At 28.7% G+C, this 16,678-nt stretch overlaps 1 protein-coding gene across 1 annotated transcript in view; it reads right to left on the minus strand.

Annotated features, from left to right (window-relative positions):
* Positions 1-15,674, minus strand: part of LOC111641727 (glycerophosphocholine phosphodiesterase GPCPD1-like) — a 43,208-nt gene extending 27,534 nt beyond the window's left edge. Inside the window, exons 1-7 of the mRNA XM_023387936.1 lie at positions 15,620-15,674; positions 12,288-12,486; positions 10,693-10,877; positions 9,343-9,503; positions 5,505-5,579; positions 5,310-5,420; positions 2,651-2,801 (exon numbers count right to left, since the gene is read on the minus strand). Coding sequence (XP_023243704.1) covers positions 2,651-2,801; positions 5,310-5,420; positions 5,505-5,579; positions 9,343-9,503; positions 10,693-10,877; positions 12,288-12,475 — 871 coding nt within the window. The 5' untranslated portion in view covers positions 12,476-12,486; positions 15,620-15,674. The remainder of the gene's footprint in view (positions 1-2,650; positions 2,802-5,309; positions 5,421-5,504; positions 5,580-9,342; positions 9,504-10,692; positions 10,878-12,287; positions 12,487-15,619) is intronic.
* Positions 15,675-16,678: the final 1,004 nt, after the last annotated feature.

Genomic DNA, 16,678 nt, shown 5'->3' on the forward strand with positions numbered 1-16,678 from the left:
TAAAAAACATTTTCTACAGCTTAAGACTTAAATGCAGTATCTCATTTAACATTTATATTTTATTACTGAAATAAATTAAAATTAAATAAAATTGTATATTAATATTTAAAATATGAATATAATTTGAGTTCCTGCTCAAAGTTTTGTTTTAAATTCCACAACTTTCCCTAATCCTCACATACAGTATAGCACATTAACCAAAAAAAAAAAAAAAACAGCATTTGACTCACTATACACATACATTATTGCTTCAACTTTCTAATTAACAATCATATATGTATTTGTGAAAATCTAGGGGCCAATACTTTGTTTAAATAGATAAACAAATAATTTAAAATTTGACAAACTATTTATATTTGTGAGTCACAGAATTCTTTTGATTTAAAAGGAAGTTCCTGAGGAGAGATGTTGATTTTGATAAACACCACAAAAGTTCCTTGTTGCTTCTTTCCTCAGGTGACTTGAATCACTCCAGATCATTGGACTAACAAAATCTTATAAATAGGAAAGACACATACCCAATGGGCTGAAATTGGAAACAGAACAAGAAAGTCTGTGTTTGAACCAAAAGGAAACCGTGGCCAGTTCCGCTAGACACATAAGAAAATAAAGAACCAAAATGAGGTATTACTTGAATCAAATATGTGAATTCTCTCTTAAGACAGATTAAGTAGATTGAATCTAAAGGTTTCTCACCTCGAGTAAATTGTTGAAATGGAGATCTTATTTTTATCTCATTTTGTTCTTGTAGTTATAGTTCATTTTGTTCTCTCATTAGTGTTGTTCATTTTGTTCGTTTTTATATCTAATAAATAATAATAATATTATTGTTTCACTTTTGAATGCCTAACTCCATCTGATTTGTAGCTTCCTCCTACATTTTAAGCCATTCAGATAATGGCATTCATTTCATAGTGAGTTAAGACAATTCAGAAATCATCCTAACTGGTGTCAGGCTCCTGATATTTTAGAAAGACCTCAATGATCTTTCAAATTTCCATCCTGTTCAGCAAGTGGGATTTACTGCCTCCCCATTCTCATGTTCAGGTGTCAGGAGATTGAGTCATTTTCCATCTCTATCACCAGCATTAATCACATTTTTTTTTTTTATAATTGCCAAATTAATAAAAAAAGTTTTTTTAATAAAGCATTAAAAAAAAATAATCAAGGAAACCAAGAAGGCAAATTCCCTAACTGACAATTTGACAAAAACTCAAATTTCCATGACTTTTTCCAAACACTAATGAAAATCCCAGACTTTCCAGATGCATAGGAATGCTGTATATAATAGGTAAATAGTTTGTAAATCATATACAGCAGTTGAATTTAAAATTTTTTCAAGTAATTAGTTTTTAAATGAAAAATCTTTATAAATGCATAAATTTCTTCATAAATTTGGTAAAATTATTCTTCTGCATTTTATAGTGTTTTAAGTAATATCAATAAATTAACTGGAAAATTACCCGTAATTCTATGAATTTGGATAACTAAAAATTTTTCATAAAAATATCTAGTAAAAGAAAGAATGCATTAAAATCAAATAATTGTCAAATAAATAAGTTATGCTTTTTTAATTATTAATAGCTACTTGAATGACCAATAAATCAGATAGTGATTCAAATATCTATAGTAAAAATGCACTAAATAGAATGATTAACATTACTACTGGTACAAAAATGAATCACCAATATTCTGTAATGGAATAAATAAATTTATTATCTGTATTCATTAAGAATACTTAAATATAAATTTTATCTTTACTTGAAATACAACAGAATATTGGATATTAAATATAGCCAAATGAATATTTGGATATATTTAATATAACCAAAACTTAAGATCATTCAATGTTACATTGATTTCAGATTTTCATACAGTAATACCTTGACTTACGCGATTTTCAAATCTCTTTGATTCGTCTTTTGTTTGAGCACCACGCAACTCTTGATTACTCACTCCCCCCCACACTATTATTCAGCTTACATGTTCGGACGTGTCGCATGGAATGAACACATAAATAACAAAAAATAAATTGTAGCTATTTCTGTATTTGTTATATCTACGGAGTCTTGAGAGACTATGTGGTGATTTCTTGTAACTGTAAACGAATCAAAAAACGAGATAAAATTAACGAGAACATTTATTAGCTTACATACATCCAAGTTGAATTTTACACAAATTGTGAAATTATACCCTGACTTGTTTGCGAATTCGACTTACGTTGTTATTGCTCGGTCCCACCTATCGTGAAAATTTGGGGTATTACTGTATTTAATTTTGTTCAGTCTGATGCCATTTGAGATTTTGCCAGTGAAAACAAATAATGTCAAAACATAAATAAAGTAAAAATTATTAGTAGTAGTTTCAATAATGATATAATTTAAGCAGCATTATAAAAATTTATTAGTTTATGAACAAAATTTTTATTTTCTTATTAAAAAACATTTATCTTGGATTTCTCAAATAAAATTCAACTTAAGTTATTGAGAGTTTTGAAATTAAAGATTATTTAAAAACTTCAAAAACTAAATTTATTCAAATTTTAATGATGTTTCATTAAATTAAAAATATGATCAGATATCAGATAAACGGGTGAAACGACAAAAGTCAAACATTCTGAAGAAAAATTTTAGAAAATAAAAATACTTACAAGTTAATTGACCAATTGGTCGTTCCGATTTTCCATTAATAGGGACTATATGTGAACCCGTAGTGCCTTGGAGACTTTCAGAAAGAATAATACAAAAGCCAATATATTCTGGATAATCTTCTGTTTGACAATAAAAATCAATTTTGTAGACCTAACAAGAAAAAATTTATATGGAAATGTTAAAATTCATTTTGCACATAAAATAGAAAAATAATAGTTGATTGAATTTTATTGTTACTATGGAATACTTCCAAGAAATTGGTATGAAGCATAACACAGGGTAAGTATTCCCGATTGTGTACAAAACAACTATTTACTACAAATATTTGACAAATCAAAAGCAGTGCCAAAAATATACAATTCCTCTTCAGGCACCTGTTGCACAAAATATTCCTAACCATATCTATAATCATCTGGATTGTTCATGTGAACCGCAGGGGAGGTAAGGGTCTCCCCGGTTTGCCTCACTAGTCAGGATGACAAGTCAGGTGAGTGAAGGGAGAGAAGTTTGGGGTTGACAATAAGGTGAAGGGCATGATCGAGTAAAGGAGTCTACCATTTTTAACCAATATAACAACAATTTATTATAATAAGCAAAATGGACAAAAAGACTACACAAAGTGTTTCTAAACCGCCTAATTTCTCGAGAGAGAGAGTTTTCCCGCTTTTCATACCTCTTTGTAGGATCCGTGATGAGCAAGTCCATGGAGGCACTTAAATGTCCAAAGGAAAGTGGGTTTAATCCAAACGAGCACAATTATAAAAAGTTTGCGATTTTGGCGATGATCAAAATTCGGCAAGTTTGGAGAATCTGCGCGTTGTTGTCGGTCCTGCATTCGTAAGAGACTCCCGAGAGGGGGTAAGAACTGTCTTTTATAGCTTTTTGTGGGGAATTTCCACCACGTGATCGGATGTTCGTGAGTTAAAGGTTATAGGTGTCCCAGGGACCTAAAACAAGTGACGAAAGTTGGATGTTAACTATAAACTTTTCTGCAAGATGAGCTGCAAGTTCTGCAGAAAACAATAGATGTTGATAGTTATGACAGGAAGGTTTACACATTCCCGGCTAAGATTTTTTTTTTCTAGTTCGTTACATAAACGAAAGTAAATTAATTAATTTTCTTGTTATAAAAGAGTGGGATTTTCGTTACTAAAATTCCGGATCTCACATTCAGGTCTAATCTATGTTTATACAAAGCAACTAAATAAACACTAACATACAAGGTCTGTTCAAAAAGTATCGGACCTTTTTCTTTCCACGTAAACCAATGATGCGCGACAGGCCTCCTTCAGTGGAGTTGTGGAAGGAACAGTCATGCACAGCCCTGAATTTTTTCCCACCTGCAGGAAGCGTCAGTCGTTGGCAATCGGCCTATGAGTGAGGTCATGTAGTGCGCTCTCGTCGGATTCCACTAAGCTGGAAAATGACTGAACAACGTGAGCAGTGATATTACATCAAATTTTGCCAAAAACCTTGGCGATACCCGAGCGTAAACCATTCGCAAGATTCAGCAGGCTTTCGGGGACGATCCTTGAGGCTAAAAAAAAGCGCGGCAGGTCCGCAGCAATATCAAAGGTCATGTTGACAGTTTTTTCGACTCTCGTGGGGTGGTGTGTTGTGAGTACGCACCACAAGGCCAAACCATCGCAAAGGAGTACTACCAGGAGGTCCTTCGTCGTCTTTCCGATGCTGTGCGATGCAAACGACCGGATCTGTGGTCAATCAAAACTTGGCAGCTCCATTGTGATAACGAATCCGCCCATTCTGCGCATCTGATTTGGGCTTTCGTCGCCAAACATAACACTCCTGTGGTTCGTCACACTCCGTACTCTCCCCACATGGCTCCGTGTGACCTTTGGCTATTTCCCAAGCTGAAAATGCCGCTAAAAGGAACCCGAATTTAGTCGAGAGAAGACATCGTGCAAAATCCGACGGAGCAGCTGATGGCCATTCCAAAAGATGCGTTCCAGCAGTGTTTCCAGCAAACGCTGGTAGAAGTGTATACATTACCAAGGAGACTACTTTGAAGGGGATTAGGGTTTTGTACCTCAAAGTCAATAAATTTATTTTTACCGACCAAAGGTCCGATACTTTTTGAACAGACCTTGTAAGTACACGGAATGAATCTCAGATACTACATGTGCAGTGAATAACTTAACAGCATTTGAAGTCACTATTAATATATATATTTAAGCAAAAAACATGGTTTAACAGGAATGAATGACAGTATTTGGAGGATAATGCTAATAGGATAATGACAATTTCATCAAGGACAGGGAATAAAGTTTTTAAAAAATTCAAAATTAAATGTATGTGGATATGATATTGAATGTACTCTTGGGTTAAAAAAATCTGGACTAACTGGATTTTAGTATCAAAACTTTAAAAAATATATGCATGTTTTCTTAATGTAATTTTCCTACTTTGAACTTAATTTGTATTTTATTATATACTTTCAATAAAAACGTTTTAATAAATATCTATTCAAGGATTAAATATATTTAATAGTTTCAAATCAAAATACAAATTCATTTAATAAAGTAACTCAATTTGAAATAACTTTTATAAAATGAAATTTTCAAATGTTAATTTTATGTTTGGAAAGAAAATGCTAACAAAGTTAAAAACATGAGTTAAAAAGTATTTTAATAAACTCACTATTGTTCTTGGATATAACATATGAATGCGAAAAAGAACAAATTCATCAGGATTGTATTCATGTCCAAATTGATTTTGCATTTTAAATTTACAATCTTCATCTGACATTATCTGAATTAAAAATTGTATGTTAATAATGAAATATTTATGAATACAAACATCTATAAAGTAAAATGAAATCTTAACAATAAATACCGCAATTTCTACAACTGGCCAAGTTGGTGGTTCTTCTTCATTTATATTTTGCAAGTCAAGTTCAGGAGGACGTGTCTATTAAAGAAAAAGAAAAATGTAACATTAAAAAAATTTTACAAAGCTTAAGTTTTTATTCTGATTGTTAATTTTAAAGCACTACAAAACTTTTTGAACTGCATATGTGGATATCCACATATCCAATTCAATAGGAAATATTTAAGATAATAAATTAAACAAAACAGATAATTTATGAGAATCTGCTAAAGTATAATTAAAAAATGTAACACTTGAAATGAAACATTTCTAAATCAGGAGATAGAAAAGCTATGTATTGTATTTTAATGAATAGCATGCTTCATAACTTTTTTCTGCTCAACTGTATTGTTTATTAGTGAGCACTTTCTATTAGTAGCTGACTTATTTCCATTCTTTGGAAATTGGATGAGAATATTAACAGAATAAGACCAAGTTTTTTACTTAATTATTATTATTGGGCTACAATATAAAGAAATTGTAGACCTATAAATTCCCACTGTTGTCCATCCATCTTTCCTTAATCTCGAGAATAGAGATAGATGAAAAACGAGACAGATATGGAAAGCTTAAGGGCAGAAGGTCCCAATTAATTATATATGAACTTCTGATGCAAACCAGAAGTCACACTATTTCAATTCAAAAATTTTCCTGAAAGATGTTAGATAGAAGACTGGCATGACTATTGTTAAAGAGAAAGTATACTGTACAGAGACAAGCCACTACTATTTGAGGCGGGAGAATATATTTTAAATTAAATAAATTAAAAATTATAGAATGGCACTGTGACGATGTGACAATAAATAATTGCTCATTATTTGAGCAATAGCATAACACCGTACTAACATAGGGTATGAGTGACAATGCCAAATAAACTGCAATTTTGTAGGCTTAAAGTATCTCCAACAGAAAGAATGCTTACTATTAGAGAGAACAGACTTTTCGCAGCTATGCTGTTTATTAGAATAACTACAGCATATTAATTTTTATTTTGAGCATCTGATACTTTTTAAAGACTAAGCATTTCAATATTTATTGTTTAATTGGGATGACTAAGATAACATTCAAGTCTATCTGTACATGCTTTTTATAGCTTACACAAATGTTCACACAGTGCAAATAGTGAGTTTTTTGATTTACTTCAGAAAAACAGTCAACTTCTTGAATATGTACAAAATAGTCACCACCACTTGATAAAGTCAGATTATATTTTATTCAGAATATACTACTTTCAAAATGAATATATTCTAAAATTTGATCTTCAAGATATTCAAATAAACTGATGCAAGAAACCAGGGGTCACCAAACTATGGCCTGTGAGGTCAGTTCATCCGACACTTACACTGCCAGAAATGAGGTAAAATACAATTATTTATATAGAAATACCATAGTTTGTAGATAAACTTAATATGTATAAATAATTAAAGTAAGTGTAAATATAAATGCCAGAAGTGGTCTAATCTGACTTTTGCATCTGACAATAAATTTTAGGAAAATCAGCAAAATAAAAAATTCAGTGGCTTTGAGACTTTGGATATTAGAGTGCTTTTTGTGTAAGTACTTGCAATGAAGTTTCTAACAAAAGCAATTACAAGTTTGACCCAGTGATTGTGTTTATGTATTGGTAAATAAATATAATGTTGATTGTCTTTACTTTGCATATTCAGTGTGCTGTATTGAACAAAATGGTTATGCGACCCGTGCTCGTCATTCTCAGTTATCTGGCCCATTGTGAAAAAAAGTTTGGTGACCCCTGCAATAAACAATACCAAATTTAAAGTATAAACTTAGGGATTTCCCACAGATCAAAGAATTTGATAAATGTCCTGAGAACAATTTTAAATTTAGATGTCTGTGCATATTCAGATTTTGACAAAGTGTCTGATAATGATAATGCAGATTAATAAGTGTCATAGACAAAGTGTCTGTAATGATAATGCAGATTACTAAGTGTCTATGCACATTTAAACATGCTGTTTTAAAATGAAATTTGATATTATTTAGTTCGGTAATATTTAATAATTTGTCAGAATTTATAATCTGCAATGATTTAGTTCATTAAATCATTTAATAAGTAAAAGCAATTCTAATCCAATAATTGCTGAATCATTAAATTTGATATTTCAATTAAACTCAAAATGCTAATTTTTTGGTTACTTTAAATTAAATATTTTGAAATCTATAATAATAATAATGAAAAAAACACAATAACTTTTTAATTTATAGCAACATATGCAACCAATCCAATAATTTAAATATAAAATGAACAGCCAGCTTCTTTATCAACCTAAGTTATTTGGCTAAAGGTACACAGTTAATCTCCTGTTAATTAACTCTAGCCAAATTACTTAATTAGCCTGACAAAAATCTGGCTGTTTACTTTTTATTTAAATTTTTAGATTGGTTTTCAAAGGTGCAATCATCCATTTTTGCTAATTTCAAATATTTTCTAAAATAAATCTTATTTAAAATTAATACTAATTTATAAATTTAGACTTCTAGCCTGTTTCAGCAACAGATTTTTTTTATTTAACATTCGTGGCTGACTTACTAGCCATCCGCAAGATTAAAAGAAGAATTCTTACATGAATGTTAAAATTTAAATACATTGTTAGAAGTATTCTAAATATAAATCTATTATATATATACAGTGAAACCTCGGTATACGTCTTCTTTAGAATATGTCCAATTCGGAATACGTCCTGTTTAGACGAAACAAATTTTGCTCGGTATACGACTTTTGTTCGGTATACGACTTAATTCAATTATACGCGCCATATATGAACAAGTAGCGCTATCGGTGTACTACACCAGACTAGACGTTCGCGGTGTCACGGTTTATAACTTTGTTAAATTTCTTCTGATTTTAATTTGTAAGTAAAATTTTATTATTTTTATTAATCATGAATTGCAAAAAGGCAACAGAAAAATAAAGAAAATGAATAGAATCACAATGGAACCGAAAAAAGAGATTGTTGAGAAATATGAAGGTGGCACGCGTGTTCGAGATTTAACTGTTGCATACCGTATTCCGAGAACGACGATATCGACAATTGCGAAAAATAAAGACATTATTAAATCCGCTAACGTTGCGAAAGGGGTTAAATCAATTTCTAAACAGAGATCAAAGACATTAGATCATGTCGATAAATTGCTTTTGCTTTGGATAACTGAAAAACAGTGTGCTGGCGACAGCGTATGGGAAGAAATTTGCGAGAAAGCTAGAAAGATACATACTGATCTCAGGAAAAATCAAGCAGGAACTAGCGAGGAAAGCGAGGTGTTTAAAGCCAGCCAGTTTTTTTTTACATGAGAACGGATTAATCATTTTTACATTACTTCTTATGGAAAAGGTTGGTTCGGTATACGTCCTATTCGGTGTAAGTCCGAACACCAGGAACGAATTAAGGTCGTATACCGAGGTTCCACTGTATATATATATATAATCTAAGTGAAAGTAAAAGTTCTCCTTTTATGTGTAACTTGAAGTAAATAGCTCAATTTACAAAAATAATATAGTTTTAATTAAATATCAAAAATCAGTTTGTCATCATCATCATTGTATACTTAATATCAATGAGAAAACNTTATATAATTATGACATTACTGCCCATGACATATTGACATATTATGACATTACTGCCAATATATATTGGCAGTAATGTCATAATATGTCAATATGTCATGGGCAGTAATGTCATAATTATATAATTTAAAATATTACATTACTGCCCACTAAATGTCATCTCCATTTTTTTGCATTTATAATTATGATGTATTATAATTTAAATAAATAAAAACTTACAAAATTGATACTACTTGTGGACTTATCTAATGCACTCAAATGAAAAAATATTGGCTTTCTCCTATATTGGTTTTCCCATATAGTAATTGGCTTATTATATAATTGAAATTGTAATACAGTTTGCTCTGTTAGCCATCCTTGATCAATCTTTATATTTCCATCTGAAAAAAGGTTTTAACTTTTAAACAATTATACATAAATTATAAATAAATGCATATTTTGTTATATGAAATCATTTAAATTACATGCAAACTAAAGAATTTAATAACACTTTAAAATGGAATTCATTACTTTAAAGCAGATTTATAAGAAATATGATTGCACATAGTTTGATAAATTTGTTTGATTATATTCAGACTGACTATTTAATTCAAGACAAAAATGATCAAAAGAAATATTAAATATCTTGATAAACACAAATGTGACAAAATAAAATCAAATTTCAGTAGCCATAACAAAAATGTCAAAATGGTACAGTTTTGATATAGGTATTAATTCAAAAATGGGATTAAGGGTTTACTTTTACTTGAACTTGGCAAAAATGTTTGCCGTACTTCAGAACTGTTTAGTGTTTTATAGTATGATTAAACAATTTGTAATTAACAATAGAATATTTTTATTAACTTTTTATAAATTTAAATATTAGTAAAGACTGTTTGAAACAGTATAAAAAATACACTTTTTCACATTGAGTACTTTGACTTTTAATATTTAGATGGCATAACTAATAATGAAAAGCTGTGCTGATTTAGAACATAAGAATGTTAAATTTTTTGTTTTTATACAAAACTTTATTGGGCTTAACTGTGTCAGAGTAAGTTTGTCATCTTAAATGTTAAATTATTAAATACATAATATGTAATTTTATTAAATAATTACTAAAGATAGAAAATAGTACAACAAATTTTCAATGTAAAAGTTGAGCAGTCTTATAAGAGTGAGTTTAAACATTTATACTAATTCAAAACTAATTATCAATTTGGACATTTTCAGAAGCATAGAAGAAATAACTTGAGAATGTAAGCAGCAATGACAACAGTTCCACAAGTTAACTTTGTCCAATCATTCACTACATTTCATACATAAAATATTCACCAATTATTTGGTTTTAATCTTCCAAAATGATAACTTGGGCATCAAAGTAAAAGTTTGCTTCATCCACAAGTTTAGAAATAGTATAAAGATTTTATATAATTAAAGTATACATGAAAGCAAAAACAACAATTCAAATTTTAAAACGATTATAGTATTAAATATTAATATAAAATTGAAAAAAGTTAACTCATAAATCTAACTAAGTTAATCAATAAAATGAATTATTGGTGCTTATTTAATATAGTAAATTATTACCATTATGCATTCCAAATATATGAAGTTCATTATTTTCAATATTTAATTTCCGAGGATGTAAATGAGATTCCCAGTTCCTAATGAAGATTTTCCTTCCATCATCAGATTTTAAAATAATAGCCACAAAATATCGGAAATATACTTTACGATGAGGAGCTACAAGAATTGTTGCATTCCATGTTCCACTATATAATTAAAAATTTTTGTTTTATTAATTAAAAAATGATTTTTATTAATTAATATTTTAATTATGGAAATATAAAAAAATATACAAGTATAATTTTATAAACTGTCATAAATCTTAGATTTTCCAAAACAGATATATTGTCTGAGACACAAAAATCACCAGCAAAATTCCATTTATTTTTCTTTATTCTCCAAAAAAATAAAGAAATGGAAATTTAGGTGGCAATTGCTCTCTTGAAGCATAAAGAAAAGTAAATGGAATTTTGTTGGCAATTGTTCTCCTGTTTCAGACTTAATAAATCTATTTTGGAAAATTAGGATTTAGTACAATTAATAAAAAATAGACAAGAAGAAATCCAATATAATAATTTTATAACCATTAAAATAAATTTTTTAAAAAAATGGAGCACTTAATCACTACAGAAAGATTAAATTCTAGTGTTTGGATGCCAAAAACAACACATGCTATGGAAAACTTAGATTATCAAAATACTGTTTTACTATAAAGTTTTGCATAGCATGTGTTGTTTTTTGGCATCCAAACACTAGAATTTAATCTTTCTGTAGTGATTAAGTGCTCTCCATTTTATGAGTTAATAATATTACAAGTGCAGAGCCCAAATAGTTAGGAGTTTAAAGTCAAAATTTGGTACACACAGTCAGGGTATGCCATGTGAATGCACACTAAGAAGGATTTTTGGAAATTCTCCTCCGCGGGGGAGAGGGTTAAGGATTACCTTAAACTCCTGCATCTAAAACAGTACAGTAGAAGCATTTTTTGTGGAAAATCAAACATTTTTATACCCATCTAAAAACTAATTAGTCTCAGAAGAGGTGGGAACCTAATTCTTGCACCCAGTGAAAACGGGTAAGATTGGCTATAATCTAATAATCTTCGCTATCGTTACTTTTTACCTGATCAACCTGCTAGTAGTAAATAATTCAGAAGTTCAAAATTTTTATTTTGAATCTCTCAAAATAAATAAGTTTTATCTCAAAACATAACTATATATTTTTAACTTTTTAATTATCTTTTTATACATATTAGAATTTGATATGTATTGTAATTTCCTTTATAAGAAATTGTAAGAAGTGCAGAAACAGTATATAGGTTTAAAAAAACAAAACTTAAAATTCCTAATTGGTTAAATTTAAGTTTTAAAACAAACAGTGATTAAACAAATGAAAAAATATGTACAAGTTTCTTAAAAATCTTTTTATAATTAAATTTAGTTTGCACAGCATAAAGAAAATATTTTGAATAAATTTTTGATTTACACTAATATTTTAAAATTGTAAAATCTCAGAATTCCTGTAAACTGAAAATAATAAAAAGTTAATACTTTTTGTAAAGACAAGCAGAAATGTAAAAAATGATTTAATGAAAAAATTATATTTTAAATACACACCTCTGTTCAGGGTCTTCTATCATAGTAATACAATTTTTTACTTTCCATTTACCTAATTCTTTTATATTTCCTGTAATACAGACTGTTTCATTACTTGATACATGACACTGAACCTTTACATTAACCTTTATTAATGATTCTGGTGGTATATCGGCAGGTGACACACCCAAATTATCAGCTATATTCATTTTATTTTTATCTGCAAAACAAAAATTTTTAAGTTAAACTTTAGGTGCTGGAACAGGCTAGAACTCTAAATTTTACAGTTATTTATTAAATTTTAATAGTTTTACATTAGTAATTTTATTAATTTACCACTTTATTTAATATTGATTAAATAAAGTGGTAAATTAATAAAATTCCAACACTTTTTGAATTATTAGTTTAAAACTTAGAAATATTGCATATTGTTTCTACAAAACAGGAAAAATAGTAAATGATCAGTCACATGATATATAGATTGACCAGTTTTTTAAATAGTGATAGTGATACCAGTTTATGGCCATATAATTACAAAAATCAAAAACTAAATATAGATACTTAATATTTGTAGTCAATGCTGCAATAATTCTTGAAAATAATTTGTTTATAAACAAGTACAGAATAATGAAGTGTCTTTGGAAAAGAATATGACAATTTAGAAGTTCTCTTTCCCACTTCAATTTATATTAACAAAAAAACATAGTTCATAATGACAAAAATTGGAATAGCTTAACTTAATATCACAAGAACCCAATATATAATACTTTGATTAAAATGAACATATTTTTATTGAAATTTTTTTTTACACTATAATTCTTAATATTCAAAGAACACTTTCTATGTATTGATTTTGTAATTCATTATGAATATCATGTTTGTATACCGACAGCTCTATGTGAACTATTAAAATTTAATAAATAACTGTAAAATTTAGAGTTCTAGCCTGTTCCAGCACTAATTTATTTAAACATTTTTGATAAATAAATTATAAAATTATTTGATACTTCTAAGTATTTGCATTTTATAGATAAAGGCATAAAAACATTCAATTTGTAGTTTCAGTTAAAGCCCTAACTAGTCAATATAAAAGTTATTAATTCATAAATTTGAAAATTTCATAGATGATCTTGATTTAAAAATTTATACTTTCAAATGTTAGATCTATGATCTCTGATGATATCATTTTTTACTGATATGAATAGAAATGACAACTGAATGATATATTTATTACTAGACACAGTTTGTATATGTAATAATATTTAGTTATATGATTTTTTATTACTTATCTTTTAGCAACAGGACTCAAACAATGGAAATACTTTAATTTTTCTACACAAAGTTAATTATCTTATGATACAGCAAAATATATATCATCAAATTCAAGAGGATGCATGTATAAACTAAGACAAAAATGTTTACATAAATATAAAATCATATTGTTGATCTGTATATAAATTTACATCTCTCTTAAATAATTTTGTAAGTCAATTCATCTCCAACAGTAAATCAGATAAATCATTCAATAATGAATTTACTGTGCGTCAATCTAAATTTTTAGGGTATAGAAAACAAATTACGAAATCTGTTTGCATCTTCAAACAGAAAAAAAAAAACAGATTAAAAATCAAAATTTCTAAGTAGTCAAATCTTACAAAATTATTTCTGAAAGATAATTTCAACAAAAATATTTTAAATTAGTGAAAATGTAATCAGTGGCGTGCCGTCCTTGGAAGTGGTGAAAGCACTGTTTCCTTTGTATTTTCTAAAATAAATACATATTGTGCAATTATTTTCATATTTTAATGTACTTTGAATTAATTAAAATTTATAGGCTATATTTTATTATTACAACATTATGTATCTTATTACAAATTTCTATACTACATATGAAAAAAATGATAAGATTGCTATTGTATATTTGAATATAAGTAGTGGAATGGAAGTGCTGTATTGTCAAATACGGGATAGCTTTCACGACAAAAATATTTGAATGGTGTAAAGCAGGCAGATTATATGCAGTTGTGCATGTGCTTCACAGAGCACCAACCTCACGCAGTTTAGCTGGTGGATGCTACACACCGAAATATCGTATAATGCATCCAACGATTCTATCTTCTGGGCTGTTAGCCACCTGTGTGGTAGATATTTGGCTGCCCTCACCCCATTATGTGAATTGAGTAGATTTATAACTTAATCCAACCAATGGGAGTTTACTGGTATGTTTTTATGATAGTTCTCTATAGTTAACAGTTTAAATATATCAAATATTTTAATGGATTTGTTTTATTCTGTTCCCCCATCTTGTATTACTTACAGATTTCTATGTTAAACTAGTGATAGGTATGTCCCATCTATAAGAGGATGCAGAAAAAATACAATTCTTGTACAATGTTAAAAAATTAACTATTACTTTGGCAGCATCATTTACAACTAAATGTAATGAATGAGATGCACAAGGCACAAAAAAAAACTCTAGAATTTATTTTCGTTGTCATAAAAATTGTCTTTCCACTTCTTTCCTGAGATTACAAATATTCAAGTACAAAATAATCATTTTCAAATTATATCTACTTAAGTAGTAGTCAAGTAATTAAGAGATTAGGGAATTAGGGACATAACACCCTACTGAAAAAGCCAGAATTTTACTTAAAAGCTTAACCGGACCACTCTGTAGCCAAGTACAGGGGAGGGCTGCTTTCTTTGTAATATTTGATGTAATAAAGACAAACTTTTCTAGTTCAATGATGGTGACTGAAAAGTTGTAAATTTCCGTGGACACCTGGTCCTAAAACGAATTAGTTAGAAAACAAATGACGAACAATCTATTAAGTTTAACATAGTTAGATTTTTATAGCTATGGTGAGAAATGTTTAAAATTTACAACAACCCTGTCACGTCCTTTGAGGTATACTAGTGATGCGACAAAAGATACATTTGACATTGACCAGTATCGGCACCTTCGGGATTTGCCAGCCCACATGCATGCACCTAACCAGGACCGTCTCCGATTCTATCCATTAGCCACTCAGAGAGCTATTTGACTAAGTGGATTGTTTTAAGATTTAAAAAGTAAAGAATATTAGGTTATGTTATTTTTATGTAAGTTTCTTTATAAAGCTATATTTAATTATAATTTTCTTTAAAAGTATATTCATACAATTGAAGAATATTTTGTACCAAGTATGGACATCCACCACACATTTTATTTCACCAAGTTTTTATAATTTTATTTTTAATTTTAACCCTTATATCATGACTAGCAGTTCAGAATGTAATTGTGATATTAAAAATACATTTAGAGAAGTATGGTTTTTACTAGCTTATTGAACAAATATAAATGGACCACAGACCATCACTGATGCACAATTAACTTATTGCCCCTGGAAGTCAGCTTCTTACAAAAACACAGCTTCCCTATCATCAGATGTCATGGCACACCACTGAAATGTATAATATGTTAGTGGTAATATATAATGGTTCAGATTATTTGACAAATTACAATATTCAGTGTCTTTTATATAAGTATGTATGATTTGGCCTTTAGTCAAATGAAAATAAAATTTGACATTTAATTCTATTTTTCATTAGCAGTGTAATTAATAAGTATGATTAGATGACAGTTTAATACCCTTATCTAATTTTCAAAAAAATATTTATAAATCAAGATAAACATAAGATGCAAATATGATAACATCATGCAAATGCTGAAAATTTTCTATTTTAAAAAATACTTAGTCAGTTTTGATAAGGAAAAAAATCTAATTTTAATGACAAAATAACTAAACATAGTAATAATTTCAAATAAATATAACATTTATTGAACTTCTTTATTGAATGTTTCTTACAAGTCAAGATCAACGGCAAATCAAAATTTAATATATTCAAAATTGAGTGAATAATTTGGTATGGAACTTGCATCTAACTTCTCCAAATGTTATCTTTTTTCATCCTAATGCTTTTAGGTTGGCAGAACCCAGAGAAAACATTTTTAAGAATAATCAGAAAATAACATCCATTTGACACATATCTTATAATAAAAAAACTTCCTCTATCATTTTAATTTTCTATAAAACCTTTCTCCAACATTCATCTATTACTGTGAACGTTAGGGCTTTTAGCCAGAAGGGAAGAATTTTAGAAAAAATAACTCAGAACTTTCTTTCCTGAAGATGGCATTGTTCCACAACTAGATATTTTATTTTCCAACTGATATTCTTTAAAAATGAAATTTTTAAAAATCAGCATGAGTGTTTTTTTACTTATTTTTTTATGTTGACTGTTTCTGAAAATGGGTTGAAAAAACTTGAAAGTGCTAGAATAATGAAAATGTAAACTGCAGAAAAGCAGTTTTATGAATGAATATTCAAAATACTATCACAATATATGCCAAATGAGATTAAATAATAGTT

The sequence above is a fragment of the Centruroides sculpturatus genome, unplaced genomic scaffold (assembly GCF_000671375.1).
Source record: "Centruroides sculpturatus isolate CEXI.00-Female unplaced genomic scaffold, Cexi_2.0 scaffold1488, whole genome shotgun sequence".
NCBI lineage: Eukaryota > Metazoa > Arthropoda > Arachnida > Scorpiones > Buthidae > Centruroides > Centruroides sculpturatus.